This window comes from Sander lucioperca, chromosome 2 (genome assembly GCF_008315115.2).
Source record: "Sander lucioperca isolate FBNREF2018 chromosome 2, SLUC_FBN_1.2, whole genome shotgun sequence".
Taxonomy (NCBI): domain Eukaryota; kingdom Metazoa; phylum Chordata; class Actinopteri; order Perciformes; family Percidae; genus Sander; species Sander lucioperca.
In genome coordinates, this window is record NC_050174.1 from 39,648,218 (window position 1) to 39,668,559 (window position 20,342).

General features: G+C 41.8%; 1 protein-coding gene across 3 annotated transcripts in view; it reads right to left on the reverse strand.

Moving 5' to 3' along the window:
• rasgef1ba (RasGEF domain family, member 1Ba) overlaps nt 1-20,342 on the reverse strand; it is a 134,311-nt gene that overhangs the window by 15,421 nt on the left and 98,548 nt on the right. For 2 of the 3 annotated variants that reach the window (XM_031305173.2, XM_031305174.2), the window contains exons 4-8: nt 10,046-10,228; nt 9,582-9,704; nt 9,272-9,409; nt 2,039-2,254; nt 97-171 (exon numbers count right to left, since the gene is read on the reverse strand). In XM_031305173.2, coding sequence (XP_031161033.1) covers nt 97-171; nt 2,039-2,254; nt 9,272-9,409; nt 9,582-9,704; nt 10,046-10,228 — 735 coding nt within the window. Of the gene's footprint in view, nt 1-96; nt 172-2,038; nt 2,255-9,271; nt 9,410-9,581; nt 9,705-10,045; nt 10,229-18,247; nt 18,558-20,342 lie in introns of those variants that run through there. The other variant, XM_031305175.2, reaches the window with a different exon arrangement.

Genomic DNA, 20,342 nt, shown 5'->3' on the forward strand with positions numbered 1-20,342 from the left:
TGCACACCGGATTTCAGTCAAGAAAACACTGCATAACTATTGTATATGCTTCTCTTATCTTGCAATTTTATTCTTAGTAAAGCATGCAGACGTTACCTTATCGTTGTCCAGAGGGTCTTTCTGGACGAAGGCCTGGACGAATTCTTCAGGTCCAATGTAACTCAGTCTCTCCTGAAAAGGAAGGAAAAGGAAAATCAACTCTCTGCATCCATCTTTAGTTCGGTCAATGCTGATGAATGTTCTGCAAGAGTTTGCATCACCTTTAAAATCACCACTTAAAAATGGCATTTGAGGAATTAGTAAGGGTTCCAATGTCTAATGTTAGCAAACTTTAGATAGACATTGTTTAAGAGACATCATAGACTCTGTGACTATATGGCTCTCCTTTACTTGCTTAATTTCTATTAAATGTTGTGACACGAAGTACATTTCTGAAATTTCTGCTAAATAAAATGTGAATCTGTGCTTTTTTCCATCAAGTATCTTTATGCAAATATCTTCAAGAGGATGTAACTGGATTACATAATTAATCAAGCAACAGTAACACTGATACTGTATATCATAGGATTTCAATCCTGCATTTCTTCCGATCCACATGTTTTGTTTTTTTATCAGTGAGGATTTCACAGTACAATTAAGTACAATTTATTTTTGGGGATTTCTAGTGAAAAATTAATATTTTGACTACAGTAGAGAAAGCAGAGGAATACTCTAATTTCAAGGTTAGTTTGAAAAAAAGTTTTTAATCAGCCTTTATTGCATCTTCTCCTTTTTTGAAACCAACTTTCCCAACTCAAGTAACCATAAACATGTTGTATTTTATTTTCGAAGTTTCTGGAGCACAAACTAAAAATGTGCCTAAAAACAGCAAATGGAAGTTAACCTTTTGGATCTTGGCAGAAACCCTTGATCAACATCTGTATTGGTTTTTTTTCAGTTTGACTGATTTGTTTTTTCAAAGGCAAACTGACATGTAATGAATATAAAGCTGTGGTCAAACACACTGCTGTTTAAAATCAATGCTGTGGTAGGTTAGATGTGGGAGGAGCTGTGGCGTTCGGTTCACCTTAGCCACGACACTGATTTCTAATCCATCATACGTCTCTCATATGTTCTCCTCTCACAGCATCGATTTGGTCGTGTTCTCTTTGGCTCATGTGCCAATATGAGTGCTAGTCATTGGCAGGACCTGATTGTTCTTGGGAGGATAACATTTACATCTTAATTTGGTTTGACGTGTCGCAACAAATGATTGATCTGATGTGATGTAATGATTTAAACTGATTTTGGCTCAACTACAGGTTTCTGCAGACCAATGGACACTGCGACACTGCACTATAGACGGTGTCAGACAGGAGGATGTTGTCCAAAATACACTCCATCCTGGACTTCCACCTCCCACCCACTCCACAATACATTGGTCAGTCTGAGGAGCACCTTCAGCGACAGACACCGACACCCACAATGCACCACGGAGCGCCACAGGAGGTCGTTCCCGCCTGTGGCCATCAAACTATATAACTCCTCCCCATGAATGTTACACGCTTAGTGTCAAATCTGGACTCACAGCACGCATCTCCACATCACATCTCAATATTCTTGGACAATTATGTACAATAATTACTTGGTACAATAATTTATCAGCTACATGTGCAAAGATGTTTTTTTATTCACTGCTGCTACTCATTATTCACACTGTACTTATTTATGTTCGTACTTGTGTTTATGTTGACACAGCACTACAACAGAATTTGTACAATCCCTTTGAAACAAGCTTTTCAACCTAATCTTACTTGTCACTTAATCTCACTTTACTTCTACTTAACGTTTTAATCATTTCTTACCTTATACACTTATTGACTTGCTCTTTCCTTACTCTTATTTTACCTTGAATTTGACTGTGAGCAACTGCAACCAAATATTTCCCTGAGGGGATAAATAAAGTATTCTGATTCAAATTGTGATGACTGTCCTTGACAAAAAAGGAACACAAATAATAGATCTAAATGAAAAATAAAATATACATGAAGGGGCCTACCAGTTCTATGTGTGTGAGCTGTTGGGCGACAGTGAATGGGTCGTTGCAGATGGACAGCATGTCTCTCTGGATGGCCGCCTGAGGCTTCGCCTTAACAGCCGTCAGTCGTTCAGCCGCCGTGGCGTTGATCTTGACCAGCGCCTCCTCGTACTGGCTGAGCACCGTCAACCTCCTGATCAGACCCTGGCTCATCTGGCCGACTGCCTTCCTGTAAACCTGATGGATGGATGGGGGAGGGATAGAGCACGGGAAGGGGAACAGTGGAAAGAGATGAAAGAAGAGAATCAGTTCAGAACTCACATATAGCACATTAAAAACAGGTAAGCAATAAAACCAACACATAAAACAAGCATATTAAAAGCAATTAAAAACAATAAAGCCAGTGACTATCAGGTGAGAAATGTAAGACTATGGTATGTGGAAAGCTAATCTAAAGAGGTGTGTTTTGATTAGTGTTTTAAATGTGTCCAGGTCAGTACAGTCACAAATGTGTATGGGTAGGGAGTTCCAGAGGGAGGGGGCTGCAATGGTGAAAGCTCTCACATGACAATCATGACCATCATTGAGGAAAATAAATAGCCCCCGACTCTTTAACACAAACTATGGTTTTGTTTTTTCCTGTTCTCCAACTCAGTATGAAACACAATGGAGACACTGCTGTTAGACACAGTTATATCACTAAGAGCACAAGGAACACTGTAACAGAAATAATAACAACAAGAGAGAGCAGAGTGTGTTATAAATCTGCCCAAAATCTCCAGTAGCATGCGTGCAGCCACTTTGTTTAGCTCAGCTGTAGGCATTTTAGGTTAATCCCTTACCACTCATCTGTGGCAGAGGGTGATTACAACCTCACTGGAATTTACAACACACATGCTGACTACATGTCAGCAGAACTAACCGCAAACTGATGCCAGCTCTGAGCCCAAACCACAAAACGACCCTCAAAATGTGTCGCCTCTAAGTATTTATTTAGCAGGAAAGCATCCTTTTGGTCATGCACTGGGAGGGTCACTCACAATGTTATGCAAGCCGCTTCCTGCCGGCCTCATTAAGTCCTCGCAGCTCAACAGAGAAAGAGTGAGACTCCCTGGCCTCAGAGTTGGTCCTGTTTTGAACTTTCCCCTGGACTCCAAACATGCCACGATAAGATAAGTGTTCCCTCACCGACACAGTTTAGCACAGAAGTCACATAAGAGGGTCTACAGAGGGAAGGACATGTGTGATTGGTTTTTGTGCATGTGAAGGAGACTGTTATTGTATGAATATGGAGGATTCTGTTGTGGCCTCTTTCCACACCACCGGTATGAACTGCCCAAAGAAATCTGGGGTGACGAGGCCCCTTTTCTCATGACCACATCCCTGCTCCGTGAACTTTCTGCCGAGTCAGCCTCCAGAATCTAGGTTCTGCAAACAAGACTCCAGTTCACCCGTGTGGGGAAAAAACACAGCTAGCCTTAAAATGGATGTGGAGGCCCGGTGCCTAGACAGCAATCAAGTGTGAGGAGTTGGTGCGGCTCTCAGGCACTTGGGAAAAATAGGCAGACTCTCATCACTCTCCTGGAAACAGCCAGGGCAGGACCCTTTCTGAAATTCACTTCCCAGGGTGTGATTAATGGATCTGTATGTTGGTTTTGTGGCTGTGATAGGTGTGATGGCACATGAACAGACACATTCGCTTGTCAGCCAATCAAGTGCGACTCTGTGGATATTGCAGTTTTGGCAAGGGCAAAGTGATTGCAAGAGCACAGGACAGAGAGAAAAAAAATGAAGTTGTAGAAAGAAAAAAAATGAGGATTCAAATTGTAGTGGGAGTCAAGATGGTCTGGAGATCAGAGAGAAAACTTTTCCTGAAAACTACTCCTTGGCCAGGTGTACAAAAGTAATTGATGATTGTTGAAGGGTGTACATTTTCATTATTAGTTCATTTTTCCGATTAATCAATTTAGTATGTGTCAAAAATTATTAAAAATGGTGATGGCCAAAGTGACGTCTTTAAATAGTTTGTTTTTGTTTGAGCAACAGTCTAAAATCCAAAGATATTCAATTTACAGAAGCAGCAAATCCCCACATCGGAGAAGCTGGAACCAGAGCCTCCTTAACTGTTTTGTGTGACTGAAACGATCAACTGAGTATCAACGTTTTTGGTGATTTTTTCGTTTTGGCATCAGATCTTTCCCCTACGCTACCAGTCCTGGACACAGCAAACAACGAGTTACTTGTTGAAGTCAATAATCAAGCACAAATGCCAAACATTCTCTGGTTCCAGCTTCTCATGTTAGGATCTGACACTTGTCTCTGTTTAATATCACTATTTTGATTTTTTTGGGACTTTCCATACGACTTCTTTGATTTTTGGGACTTTTGGTTGGACAAAGTGAACAATTTTAAGGCGTTGTGTGGGTATCCCAGAAAGTGTGAGGGAGCTTTTTTACTAATAAGCGATTCACCCAAATATCATGGAGAGATTAAAATATATTGAGAATAATCATAAATTGCTGTCCTACATGGAATACCTCTATTCAGACATTTTAATATCAGTGTAAACACTGTACACACTCAGCTAATGCTTGACCACACTCCTGCACAGTTGGACAACAGTGAGACCATCACCAGTGAAAAACGCTCCAGTTGCCACTTCAAAAGTCCGCCATCTGCCGTAGCTTCTGTCCCCACTACAGAGGACGGGCCAGGGTCGGATAAATATAGTCACAGATCTTCGGGACAACAGCACGCTTGACATTTCTAAGCAGAGGGAGTCACATTTGCTCATCAAAACTATTGGCGTTACGAATGAGGGGGCCTAGCAGGGGTGCGCTGTTCCCTGCGCTATTGACCCTGGCAGTGATCCTGAGGTGGCAGACGGCTGCTCAGTACAAGTCACCGCGACTGAGCGCGTGGTTGCTTCATGCCATCGTATCACCGGAGGTCCTGTTTTTCTTGGCTGAGTGCTGTCACTTCCTGTGAAGCACCACCTGACCCACACAAAAGGCCGGACTGTTTATAGCAGGTTAGCCGAGCAGCACTAATGAACAGATAGTAAAATGTGCAGCGCGCAGGATTATTTTATCTACAGACAGATCCATGTTGCCAAGTCACGACGGTGCAGAAATACTTTTACCAACTACCTTAGATGCACTAGCATCCAGCATTCATTTGCTACAAGTCCAGGTCTTTTCTTGAGTCATTCCAGCCAAGTCCATGTGAAGTAGACTAGTCTCTGAATGCTGACCATTTAAAGTCAAGTCTTTAGAGTCAACTCTCAGAACAGTCAAGTCTCAAGTCCTTGTTTTTATAACTTAAGTCCAACTAAGTCTCAAGCAAAGAAAATGACTTAAAGCATAAGAGAGGAGTCTGCCTCGTAGTTCAAAGTGCTCTCATAGTACTTTATGTGTTAAGTTTGTGTCTTATTTTTCAAAGCCTTGGTTTTATATTTTACAGTGCCCTGGTGTTCTTTGATGGTGCCAGTTGTTCTTCCCTTGTCAATGTTGTCTTTGCGAGCTAGAGACAACCTACCAACCTAGTGAACAATACAGTTGTATTTGATCCTTTTCTTCTATAAACAGGAGCAATGTGTTAACTTTTTTTATGAACCAAACCAGACAAAAGACAACTGTTTAAAGTTCATATTTCTCAACTGTTACTTCATTTGGAGCGACTTCTATCCAGATTTTGAACTTCCAAGAGCAACTTTAAACCATAAAAGGGCACTGTGCATGCACCATTTGGATTAATGACAGAATTGTCTGTCCAAAGATCTGCCTTACATCAAGTGTACCAGGCATCCAAACTGGATATATTGTGGCATCTGTTAAATCAACCCCCCCAAAAAATAGTGCCAAATAAAAAACTGCACATTTTGAGGGAAGGCAAGAACTTGGTACCATCAAATGAGGTCAGATCAAGATCACAGCGCTTGTTTTCTTCTCAGCTGCTGCTTCCCTATATATCCAACCACATCCATAATGACAGTCTTACTACAGAGATCAAGGTCCTGGAATGTTTTGAGTGTGGTCTGGACACAACTTTGACCAGATGTTCGGGACATCTATTCTGGACTCTAACCCAAAGTTCCCAGAGTGCTGCGGTCGACGCTCTGAAGAATCAGCGTCTGACTCTGTATTCAAGACCTGCTAATGGTTAGACATTTGTGTTTTGTTTTCAAAACATGATTTGGAGAATCAGTGAGAAACATGAATGCAAATTAGTTCTGATCAAACCAGTGGCGTTACGCATCAACAGCTGGACTTCTTCGAAGAAATGTCCCATGGCGTATGCACTACCCAGAGGAAGGAATCGTGTTTGATTATCACGGGTTATCATCTGAATGAATAAACAATATCACAACTGAACTTCCTCAACATTTGCCTTGTGGCGATTTGTGAAGCGAGGCATCAAAGCTTTCTAAGGATTAATTCATTCATGTGAAAAACGTACTTGGTCACACTGTGCTAATCATGAGCACACATGCTTGTGGCTAACAGGATATCACAGCACATCTACAGGGTGTAAGTATTGTAAAAGTTTGCTTTGTCAACACAGCACACACATCTAGTGTTTGGAACCTTTATCTACTCACAGAAAGAGCTTTTCTTCTGTTATTGTCATAGGTCAAAAGAGCTGTTAATATGGGATCAATCAAAAGGCAGCATTTTGCTCACACAAATTATTAAAGAGAGTCCATGATTTTAAGGAAAACTCGTGGTATTTTTGAGAAGCCATCTATCAGTTACGATAACATTTTTTTAATTAAAAATATTTTTGCTGAGGTCTGAGGATGCTGTGACATTGATGCATAACAGCAGCATAGAAACTCCAGGATCACACAATTTTTTTTAAAGAAATTGAAAGCAAAAGTTAAAATGATTTTGCAATCTGCCGGTTAAACCAACTTTCTGGTTCAACTTTCACCTACCATAGTTACTGTAACTTAGGTGCTCTTGAACACAGACTTTCTATGAGGGATTTTAAGCAATGTTTATGGTGCTTTCACTTTCAATTTAACCTCCAATATGTGGGTTATTGTGGGGAACAAAAAGACTAAACCTGAATAAATGAGTGGAGAAGCTAAACTACTGCAGATGCTTTCTAATGACTTCTGAGGGGGCAATTCCTCGGCATAGTTTGGATTCACTTGTCCACATAGAGTAAAGGATCACTGCAAATCAATACAACAGTAAGGTGGGCCTACAAAGATGATCACTTAGAATAATAAGACGATGCTCATTGATTTCCGGTTGTGAAAAAAAAAATAAGATAGGGCAAGGCTACACTATTACCTAATAATGTTGTCATCAATAAGCTAAAAAGAATGCCTGTGGCTTACAAGTATTTGGATACACTTACAGAAAATGAGGCATGCGTCATGTTATTTTGTTAAATGTACCGAGCATTTTATCACCTAAAGGGAAAGTACCAGGGAATCTTGTACTACGTGGCGTTCTGTTGGCTCGAGGCCAGAATTGATTTCAACCATCACAAATATCTTTGGAGGGGTTGCGTTAATGCCAACTGCAGCCAATCTACTGTGAAATCAAAAGATGTTTGCGTGATCAGCAAAACACAGCATCCGTGCCTATGAGCATGACTGAGGGAGTGTGTATTACTGGTGGTCATATGCCCAGTGTGTTGCACCACAAGAGCAGACATAGGGAAGCTGTAAATGAGTGTCATGTGAGAAACATATTGATTTCCAGATTAAATCAGGATCAATACTCGTGCTTGTGCTATTGATGAGTCATGTGAAAACTGCATGAAAAACAGTGGGGATGGGTGGGTTGTGTGTTTTTCTTGTGTTGAGCGGTGAAGGAGGGATGTCTTCTATCAGGACAGATGGATGTTGTGTTCTCCATCACTGTCTGGTCCTAACAAGCCCCCGCTGGTTTATCGTTAACCCCCCCCCCAGTTATACACACTTAACTCGGACACACAACTCATTCCCAAGCAGAGCACGCTGAAACACGTGAAACAATCAGGACAGAAAGAACCCTGATTCATGATGACTAACCCAATTATTTGTCCAGACCTGGGAAAAGTGAAGTTGGGACGCTACCACTGGTGACATGGAGGAGAAAGAACATTTGATATAAAGTCTGATAAACCTAATTGGAGTTGTAAAAGATAAAGAGCGTTTGTGAAAAATCACACAACACTTCAACTAAGATGATGGTTTAGGTACATTTAGCGTGTCCTGGGAGGCAGGGGGAAACAGCTAGTTAGTCTGGCATAATTTGCAACCCTTTGAGGTGCTGATAGGTAGATTTTTTTAACTTCAGCAGGCTAGCCGTTGTTTTCCTGATTCCAGTCTTTATGCTAAGCTTTTCTTTTTAATGCTGCCTTTTTTTAAGTAATTGTTCGTTTCCTACACTGCACTGTAACTTTTATTCTTGCATTTCATACCTTTCTTATTCTATTTTAGCAGTTTTTTATTCTCTTTAACAAATGTTTTTAATTGTTTTAACGGTTTTATTAATGTTTAATGTAAAGTACCTTGAATTGCCTTGTTGCTGAAATGTGCCATACAAACGGGCTGCCTTGCCTTGCTTAAGCTAATCGCCACCCATCAATCTTCTCATCTAACTCTCAGCAAGAAAACTAATGTGCTGATTTCCCCAAAATGTTTAGCTATGTACATGTAATTTCATGTTTGCGGTCACCATTTTGTTGTGTTGGCTTATGTTAGCATTTCCTTTCATAGCACACAAGAGCATGAGTCACTGCTTGTCAAAACAATGTTTCTCTATCTAAATGTGGAGGGTCTGCATGTGCATCTGCATGTGCAACAAAGATAACAGAGGCTACAGGACAAAAACTAACTAAATAAACTTGGATCCAAACAGCGCAGCAGAGGCTAATGGCACGCTAAGCCAGTGACATTCAGCTCTGCAGCAGTGAAACAATTCAAATGCTGCCTAGGAAGGACCGCCACAGTGACGACAAAAAAAGCCACCTAGCCCGCGAACAATGAGGCTTTTCTCTCAACTCAGCCAGCCTCAAAACTGCTTTGTTGCCAGAGATACTCCCCTCCACCTCCGTCTAATGCTATCTGCAAAAAATCTGCCTGTGTATGTGGCTTTGCTGCACGTGCGGTCTACAAAACAGCGCGCGACGGCTTGCGATAACACCTATTATCTAATCAGCAGCAAGTCTTTTGTTACTTAACTCATTTAGTATGAATATACATTTTTTTGTTGCAAGTCTATGGCGAGCAGCATGAAGAAATTAAAGTCTGACCTCGTCTCCAATGGCCAGCCGGTGGGTCAGCTCCTTCAGGCTCCGCATCATCCTCTCGTCCCTGAAGTCGTATGAGAAGGTTTCTGTCCACTCAGTCAGCAGCTGGAGGATCTTGGGAGCGATCTTCCTGACTCTCATCTGAAAATGCAGGATAAACACATAAGTGTTGAGTGAACAGTAGGGAAAACCAGAACTAGGATGTGTAAATGTCTAGTAGGCTCACAGCTAAGAGCCCTGTTGGAACACACAATATTCTACTGATAACTAAAATTCACGAAGAGGAAGTCGAATTTTAAGAAATATAGGGTACCTTGTCAGCTTGGGGGTCGCTGAGTCGCTGTTGCTCCATGCACAGGTGACACACCTTCGTCATGAGTTCATATGGGCGGATAAAAAGACGAGAGCTGAGCAGGAAGGTGAAGATGTACGTCCTCTGTGGGGGAAAAAAAGATAATATGTTTACTGCAAATGTAATCTCATGATGCCAAATTGATCATTTAAGTTTGAAAAAGGTCTTTAAAACCACATGAAATCGGGGGGGGGGGGGTGATACCTAAACAACTAAATATCTAAATAGCAAGTAGAGGGAATTAAAACTTTGAAAAAGATACACAAGAAAGAAAGACAAAAACAGAAAAAAATAGACTTTGGCACTTAACGGGGGTCTCAGAGCACCAGAGCTTCTCAGACAAAACAAAGAAAAAGGGTTTACCTCCTTACTTTGATGAAACTGCAAAAGTATCCACCAGTGATAAAAAAAACAACAATACTCACATCTGGATAATAGTCTGCAGTTGGGACCAAGTGGTGAATGAGGGCCTCCAGTGACCCAGACGCCAGGTTGTTGTCATGATAATAGAGGCCGGGGTAGCTTTCCTCCTTGGTCTGGTACAGGTTCTTGTTGTAGCCGCCGGTGTTCAGCTGCCCCGTGAACGGTGGTGTCTGAGGCATGTTGTCCTGCAAAGAGAAAGAGGACAAACACAGGAACGGTCAGTCAACACTCTTAACTTCCTGTCCGATAGATGTTTCACCGCAGACGCTGATGCAGGGTGGTCAAACAAATCCAAAATAGCTCTCAGACGCAAACACAGACGGCAAAGGTTTGGACACAGTCAACCCACCCTTCCTCCTCTGGATCCATGCTGTTCATTTTAAGGTTTCTGGGTTTGGGTTTGGTTTATTTGGACGTGCAAATGGTTGACTGAAAAAGTTGAAATGCAAACTGTGGTTGAGACACAAAAAGCATGAGAGAGGGAAAAAAAGCAGGAGGTTCATGAGTCATCTGCATTACAATGAAAAACACTAGAATAGAAAGCTCACAGATGCTTTTTGACCCCACTGAGCTTTTGCAGGGAATTGAATCCTTAACCCTGGCAGTATTAGTGCCTTGCTCTATAGAACCAGTTAGAGCCAAACTATAACTGCAGGCTAATAGTGTGCATCGTCTCATGAGCAGCAACCTTTAACTGCTGGAAATAAACCAAATTCTCAAGAAAACAAGATCAATGGAGGTTTCAGATTCACATTTGATACTTTGCTGGGAAATCTTACAGACAATTCATTCATTCAAAAGGTCTTCTGACTCATTTAACGCCAGTGCTTAGGAAGAAAGTTCTCGATATGTTTTTTACACCAAAACGTGTAAGAGCTTGTGAGAGATTCTGGGTCAAACTGTAGCTCTGCCACGTGTCAGGACACTTTGTTTACCCTTAAAGCACACTGTATGACCACCTTGCCTGTTTACTTCCACTGCTACTTTCTGTGTGTGTGTGTGTGTGTGTGTGTGTGTGTGTGTGTGTGTGTGTGTGTGTGTGTGTGTGTGTGTGTGTGTGTGTGTAGCATAACAAGTGGAGGAAACCGTGTGCAGTCCTGTGCTAGGGTGCAAACGTCATACTAACACTGAACAAAACATTACCATAAAAACTTATTGATTCATATGTTCCAAACTATTACAGATTTATCAGTAAATCAACACCAGATATGGTACTTCAAAGCTTGTTTCTATGTCTAGTCAGATTTGTATTCTTGTTAACTTATTCTTTGATCAAATAGTTTCAGATTTAAATACAAAACTTGTGAATTTTTGACTGTATTATACTTGGTAGAGCTCTTGTGTTTAGACATTTTACAATTGAGGACAGTTTATTTTGTTAAATGAAAAAAGGTTGTTAAGGCAAGATAACAAGAAAAGAACAGTTTGATGTCAGATGATAAACGAAGCTTAGAGAGAATCTGTAACTTTTGCTCTTTACTTTCAAAGAGCAATAGCAAATGCTCAAAACGTAGATTAACAGTAGTACAAGGTCAGTGAATTCAGTTATTAATTAACTGCTTGTGAATTAAACCTGTCATTTGTGAATAGGGATAAGGAATGCTTGAGCTATGTTACTGGTTACTGGTTGCACGGCGTTCGTCGTTCGACTGATCGTGACCGTTTTCCCAAGATGGCGCCTGCCTGTATACTACATGAACAGTACAGTCTTTGTAAACTATCTTTTTAATAAACTGTCTGTACACTTACAAAGTTCTAAATGCTTCGGTTTACATGTAGGGACCCTCATTATGCTACCGTGGAAGTGTGGTGCCATTTTGAGCCTTGTTAGTGGTATAGAAATAGCGATTTTAAGCTAATTAGCAGTTTGCGCTAAAACTGATCACATTCGATTAGCATGAAAACATATCCCAGAGAACGGTTGACTCGGTACAAATGTGTTATTAACCCCTAGGTTCATTTTGCGCCGGATTTCTCCTTTAACCCTCAAACGTGCCTTCAAAGAACTGAGGACCATCATAACGTGAAATCACTCTGAGGTCTAAAACTCAAACTGGTCCTCATGAAGATAGAACAATAAGCTCAGACACACACACTTTCCTCTGCCAGCCTCCTGACCTCTGAACCTGGCACTTCGGCTCAATCCCATGCCAGGCAGACTTATGGCTGGGGAAACACAAAGGGTCTTTTCACACTGGGGGGGGCAACAACCCCACCCCCACACACCATCACAACCCTCCACACCCCCACCTTCTTGACAATATGCTGCCCCGTGGCTGCCTGCCGAGTCAGGAAGCTTTTAAGGCTGATGCACTGCGGTGCTGCCAGGGACGCCTGGAGATGCCAGGAGGTATAAATTGCACCTGCCCACACACTGCCACACGGAGTTCAAACACATTCTGAGTTTCACTGTCCTGTGATGTAATTTTGGTTTGCAGAGGAAGCTTAGATAAGAAAGAAAAAAAGGAAATCAAAAAGGGATAAACATCTGCTGATCAGACCAGAGACGGAATTAAAAGGTATTATTTAGTAGCATTTAATGGTCTAACACAGAAGTCTTGAGCTTAACCTTTAAAAATCACAAGACACAGTTGTGTTTGCTTTTGCAGGATCACATGGCTCGAAACAGATACCTAAACAACCCGTTTATTCATTAGTTCACTTAAAGCCCTCACCCACACGAGACAAACCACCCACCCTTCCACTTTCACACACATGCCGCCCCATACTGCACACGTGCACACACAAACCATCGCTATTATTCAGTCAGACAACCATGGCCATTTCCATGAGAAAGGCGAATGTGAGGAGTCAGAGCACAGCGGCCCGAGCATCTGCTGCACCATGTGGCTTCCCTCCAGAGAGGGAGAGACCGGGAGATCACAGGTCTGATGAGGGTTTTATGCTGAGCTGAAGTGCTCTTTTCTTAGCAGTACTGTACCACAGATTGATTTGAAGTTACAGTATCTCACCAAGTACAACAACAGACATCTACTGTCCACAAAGCAGCTCTCTAAACACACCACTGGGGTTCAGATGAAGAGAACATCAACAGCAGCAGGTGATCGAGGACTGAGAACAGTTCTCATTCAGTTTTCCCAGCTGGGATCTAAACCACCAACTCCCTGATCCCACGCTTGCCTCTCTCACCATTAAGGTGGGGGTTGTTTTGGTTGGATGTGGAGCTCAAACGATTAGCCAATCAACAGAAAATGTGACAATTTTAATACTCCCTTCATTGTTTTGTTTTTTATTCAAGTAATTTTACTATTTACATTATTTTTGATTTACCTAACTAAGTAAATCTTTGTAGATTCCACCTTCTCCGATGTTAGGATTTGCAGCTTTTTTTCTATCTCATGGCATTATTAACTGAATCCCACTGGATTTTCATCTGTTGTTCAGACAAAATGAATTGGAAGAGGACATCAAGAGCTTGGGGAAATTGCCATGAGCATGTGTACTTATTTTCTGACATTTTGTGGACTGACAATGAATAGATAAAGCAAAATAAGATCAATGCTTACAGTAATCAACGATGGGAATCTGTACGGGCAGAAAAAAAGCCATATAGGTGCACTTCTTCTTGCTGCCTTATTTGAACATTTCACTGGTGGCCCCAGTTCTATCAGCCAGTTTAGGGCTGGGATTAATCTTAAGATATCTTCGACTTGTTGATGCTGTTTCAGATCTGTCGAGTCCAAACCTTCATCCACCAAACTAATTAAATCCACACATACTACAGGTGAAACTAAAATGGACCTCAGATCACAGAGCACACACGGTGAAAGACTTGGCTTTATAAAATCTAATATTGTAACAAGTTGTATTGAATCTTCAGTATTGTGACATCACTCTCCCTCTCTGATGTCTTTGAAAAAGACATCAGAGAGGGATCAATATGGATTAATCTCATGCTACCGGGGGCAGGTAAAGATAAAAGCAGAGTCTCTAATGCAAAAGAAAAAAAAACTCAGAGTAGACTATGACATCTGATGTTGCACTTGTCCTCTTCTCTAATCTCTCATTCTCTTATAAAAAAGCAGAACTTTTGCCTACCATTACATGCGGGTCAGTATTGGGTGCTTAAATCTCATCTTAAAGACATATTTGGGCATTTTATTGATTGTGTTATCCTCACTGAAACAAAAGAAATAAATGAAATAAAACGTTTTACTTATTTACAAAGATTAGGGCCACTTGTGGCGATAACTAAGACCCTATTCTCAGGCAAAAAATGCTAATTAGTTTGGTTTTGTGCAGTAAGAGGATACCCCCACCACCAACACCATCTCTGCACTAAACCCATGAGTGTCTGTCTGTTCTCCACACATGCCAGCTGCAGCCTTTACCATCATCCTAAAAACTAAGTGCAGGATGCTTTCAGGCAGCAACAACTGAGACACAGGTTTACATTTGGCTTCCAGGTGTTGTGTGTAGTAGTAGTAGGAGTGATGGTGAAGGATGGGGGGACCTCTGGCCTGACAAAAGCAAACTCTTAGCACGTTGCTGTTGGTTTAGCGTGCCGCTGGCTGGGTGGCAGTAGAAGGTAAACAAACAAAATGCCACAGCTTGCCTCCCCACTTTTTTTTGGAGTGTGTGTGTGTGGGGGTGGAAGTGGATGTGTGTGTGTGTGTGTGTGTGTGTGTGTGTGTGTGTGTGTGTAGCCATCTGTCTCCATGTGTAAAAAGAAGTCTGGTTTGGACTTAAATTGGATTTAAAAACAGAGAATATTCAAATTTCTGTCTGTTTCTCCTCAAAATATGCTATTGTACTCAGCTAAAAAGCATCAAGCTTATAAACTGACATACACATTGTTGCTTTGGGGTTAAAGTTTCTTAGAACTAAGGAATTTTTGACATCAAAATGAATTAGAAACAATTATATGTCAGAACAGTCTTAGCCACCATCTTTAAACCATGGTTTTCTTTAAATATTCAAACCCTGGCCTATTTTTACACCCATGCACACACTGTTCCCTTTTTTTATTGGCTAAAGACTAAACCGCTGATTATCACATGGTACTGAGTCTCTCCGATGATTCAGGTGTGTCTCGTGGTAGTCTTGAGGGGCTGGGACTGTCTCCCCTTCTTCCAAGTACATACTGGGGGGTAGAACACTCAGCTGAAACAATGAAAACATCTTGCACTGTAAAATTCCCTTTATACTTTTCCTTTTTGAACTGAAAGACAAAATAAGAGTTTACTTGCTAAATATAATGTGCAAAATAATCGTTTTTTTCTCCATTACTCAGTTTTTGTGAACATTAGGAGCCAAAATTGTAATCACAATTAAAATTTTGATTAATTAAATAGCCCTATTTGGAGGTAAAACGAGTTGATGAGAAGGGTAACGATGAATTTTTAGTTTCAGGCCATGATTACCTGAAAGGTTAAATAAATGTCAAAATAGTTCCCTTTTTTGCCCTGTTGGGAAATTTTAAAAGAAGGGCAGCAGCTTAAAAAGCAGCAAACTTCCCCAGGCACATGTCATATCAGGAGTAAAACCCTGCCGTTTACGTGAAATTCCCTCCAAGCTGCAGAGCCATCAATGACACAAGCTTGCAGGTCATTTTGCCTCCCAACACATGGGTGGGGCTGCTTCCCTAGAGGGAGAATGATGGAACCTGGTCTCCTCGCTTACTCAAATTACACGCCTTTAAAAAGAGCCGATGGAGGCTCTTCCCGCTCCGCCCGCAGTGTTAACGACCGCTTGTGATGGGCGCCCATCAGCAGTTCAGAGGCTGTAAAGAAAAAAGCCTGAGCATACAGAAAATCATTCCTGTGGTTTACGAGACGTACACAGGCAGGCAAACACTCACATTTACTGTTGAAGCACTTCCCTGATGCCATTTTCCTGAGAAATGTCTAAGATTTTCCTGCAACCACTGAAAAGTGCACAGGTCAAAAGCAGTATAGCTCTGGGTTTAGCGGTGTAATAAAACTATTTGATCATCACGCTTAAGAGAAAAAGTAAAAAGGTGTTTTGTTTTTGCTTTGTTGGGGTTGGAGAAGGGGGTTATATCAATGGGGGAATGTGGTGCAGGCACAGAGACACTTTGAGGTACCAACAGTAAATCAACAGCCCCCCTCCACTATGTAAACCCTTAAAGGCATGAGGAATCTCACTCATCCATGGCTTGAGGAAATGAGGGTGAGAGATAGCTGAGTGGCTGCACAGGAGGGTGAAGAGGCCACAGTGGAATAGTGGAAGTATAGTCTAAATAAAGACGGCTGGTTGGTAGTGTTGTTTGAAGCTAGTGTGCGGTCAGAAGTACTTAAAACTAAACTAGGCAGAAAAGTATTTGGTAACCTTTCCTAGAGGGCTGCAATCAAAAAGTCGGGCTAGAACATGGAAAAAAGCAGACAGCAGCAAAACGATAACAGACCAGAAAAGAGAGGGCTCGCCACAGACACATCTCAACCTTTTAACACCCCTCCAACCACAACTTCTTGACTACATCCACAGCAGTAATGAGTGTTTTGACAGGGTAATGTTTGCAGCTGTGGCACAGAGTGGTAAAAGTCACAGCTTCCATATAGGATTCTGTCAGCTGGCGTAATCAGTCCTTGACAGCACATGAACATCCCGCCCCCCTGCAGACACTAAAAACACTGTGAACAGACTGGTTCGCTACAGGAGAAACATCATCTTTATGGCTTCTACTTCTGATTCTTCTCATAAATCTTTAGGAAACTAAGTAAACGGACAGCTTCAACAACTATAGGTAGGAATTAGATACTAGAAATGTCAAACAACCAAATTTCAACTTGTGTTTTGAGGTGCGGTGACACTACCACAAAGGGTAAACAAAGAACTTAGTGTATTGAGGCATACTTCAGGATGTGTCTGGACTGGGACATTCCTGACCTCAAAGACTTATCTGTAAGCAGTGATTTGACAATTTGCAGGTCAAAAGATGCCCATGCATCTATAGGCTGGAAACTGGGCTGAATTTGGTTGAAAAGTGGATTTTTTTAATTTATTTTTTTATACATCTGCATTACAAATCCATTGATTCACCACATTTAAAAGACTGTATTTCAGCGTGTAGTCAGCCCCTGCTTTTAAGCCATTTAAACACAACAGTTGCATATAATCAAGCTTTCACTTGTCAAGCAAATTTAGTAAAAAAAAGTGCCCCACATAACAGCTCCTATTCCATAAGAACTGGGCAAATTAAAATTGTATGAACAATAAATCAGTCAAGGTTTAAGAAATAGATACAAACACAGCTAAACTATAGCTGGGAGCACACTTCTTAACTCCCAAAGGTTTGCAGACTTCACACCTGTTTTTTTATGTACAATTCCATCACCGCTTGCACCACATATTAGGCTCCTGTGACTTTAAAGACCCATTTCCCCAAAGCATCCATTTGTCTACATTTGCACAATCAAAGCCCACCACAACCACCTCTACACAACGCCAGAGTACAGTAGCAATCATGTAATCCACTGCAACAAAAACCCATTCAAGTGTTTCCAGAGGAGGCACCCTCACATTGTCAGCCAGCCAGAGTCCTGCCAAATCACCAATAAACGGATTTAACTTGTCAGCACATTAAGGAAACCCCAATGCATGCTTGTACTACAGAACAGTGGAACGGAAAGCCATGGAGAACAAGCCAGGGTTACTCATGAGAGATGTGGGATTAACTTCACTGATCCCTCACTGTCTTGCAGGAGGAGGAGAGGTGGGGTGGGGGTAATCCTCTTAACCAGAAGGTACTGGGGGTTAAAAATAGTCCGCCACTGGTTTCAACAATCCCACTACTGTGCTACATTATAGGAATCACTTAGGGGAAATGAAAACACAGACACAGCTACTTAGCCTATATAGACTACACAGCTAATTTGGGGTATCATGTTTGTTTTGATTCTGGAGGAAACAGATTTGGATACAGTCAATAAAGGCGCACTGCCAGCACTCACACTAAAGGGGCCATTTGAACACTAACTGAAGCTGAAATGTTAATATTTGCAGACAGTTAAGTTGGGAAAAGAGCATTTATATCAGTGATCAGTTCGTTTACAAACGCTGCCTCTTTTGCTGGAAATAAAGTGCGCTCTGTCCACCCTTTGCGCGCATTGTGGACACGCTCCAAAATGCGTCTCCAAGGTGCACAAACATCATAACATTCAATAAAAAAATATCCTTAACCACTAAATAGGCTCTTTCCTCAATCAACCCGCACAGCTCACCTTAACAAGCAATCCAGGTGCGAATCTCCCTCGTAACCTTTCCCAAAATGTGCGAAACAGTCTTTCAACAGCCGAGACTTTTTCCTTTTACGTGTGAATAAGCCGAGGCGGTGAAACCCAGCAGACCCTCCCGGCTCCAGTCACTCACTGCAGCACTATTCAGGTAAATGCAGGAAAGCAAAAAGTGTATTCTCGGTTTCAGAGCAGCGGGTTTGTTCGGAGAAGCAGAATCCGAATGAATGAATGACAGCTCCGGCTGCGTTGCTGTTGCTGTTGCTGCGCCGCCTTCTCTTGTGTCTGTGAGCTCCGAAGCCGCGAGCAGCCTCAGGACTTTATTGTGAGGGAGAGGCAGCAGCCAATCAGAGGAGAGAACTCCTTCCACCCCACCCCACCCCCCCTTCTCTCGCTTTCATTTCTCTTTCTCCATCTATTCTCACTCTTTCACTCTCACTCTGACGTTCCTTCCATCTGTGTTGCCAACGCATCTAAATCCAAAATGAGAAATTGAAACACAGCATGACAAACAAATTGAAATTCTGTCTGTGTGTATGTGTGTAAGGTTGTTTTATCTCTTTGGGTGGGCTGTTTTTTCTCATATTCTTTCACATTTTGTTGTGTTTGTGTTTTTTGTATGCATTTTTTTATTTAAAGCACACAATTATTTATAATAAGATGTGCAGTATTAACAAAAAATATCTCACCTTGAAATTATAACAAGACAGAGTCTACAGGTTGGGCTGTTTTGTTTACCAAATTCACCATCTTAGTTTAGCGTGTTAGCATGCTAACATTTGCTAATTAGGTTTAAACACAAGTCATTCGTTTGCAGGTTGTTCATAAATCAAACTACTGGACAAATTAAAATGTTGACATGATGATGGCTCTGGATGGAAAGTCAGAGGCTCCCCAAAGTTATTACAATTCATTCTGAGGGAGACATAAATGTCCGTACCATATAATAACAATATATCTGAGTGCTCAAGATAGTGCTTAAGATATTTCACTAAATAACACAAAAGTCAATGTTATGGTGGCGCTAGAGCAAAAGTCAGGGGATCAAGAAGAAGACACTTTATTAATCCTGCAAGGGGAAATTACATTTTCAACGAAGTCAGTAGAGTCCCTTTTACATATGCACTGCAAAATTGAACTTATCTAAATATTATCTGGAGAAGCTGTAAGTAACAATGTCCGAATCGATTGGACTGGACATTAAACAGACTTTACCCTGCCAGCTCCCTAGTACAAAGTCAGTGTAATGTCCGATTGATCCGAGCAGGTCATTGTCCAGAGCTGGGGTGACTCTAGGATCAGACCTTTAGGGGGGCTCAGCCCCTAATGAGAATGTGACACGGATACAGTGCCTTGCAAAAGTGTTAACCCCCCGCTGCTAAATCTAGGGATGCACCGAATCCAGGATTCAGCCAAATATTGGGCTTTTTGACGGTGTTTGGTTTCTGACGAACCGTAGAATTTTTTTCCACCGAACCCTACGCTTGCACTGCGTGTGCTACTCTGGTCGACGTAATGTAGTTGGACTGTTCAATGCAGTAGGCTGTGAGAAAGTGAAAATGGAACTCGCGAGCAGAAAAAGCGCCGCCCGGCAGCACCCCCAGCCAAAAAAAGGCGACCCAAGCCAAGCCACACGCCCAACCCACAATGCCGACCTGTCCCGCGGCGGCAAGAACCCCAAACAACAAACAACATTGCCGCTGCCAAAACACCTGCACACGAAACATCTGAAAGAATACGAGCCGCGCATCAAGGAATCTACAGACAGCATCCAAAACGCAGCAACCCCAGGTACGGCAAATGGAGGACAGTCACAGCTAAAAACTTGTGTTAACCAGACAGTGCCTCTCCCGGGCTGTCAGCTATTCTCTTGGCAAGTCTCCCTACAGTGGGAGCTGAGCGACCAAACGGCCGGCTGCTGCTCGTTAGCTAACGTTAGCTTTCTAATTTCACCCACCCAACATGCCTTCATCATACACTGGTTAGCGAAAATTTGCCAAACAAAAATGTCACTCATCTGGCGATAGCGATGTGCTTTCCTACGATGTAAAAAGAGCGTATGAATTCAACATTAACTTGTTAA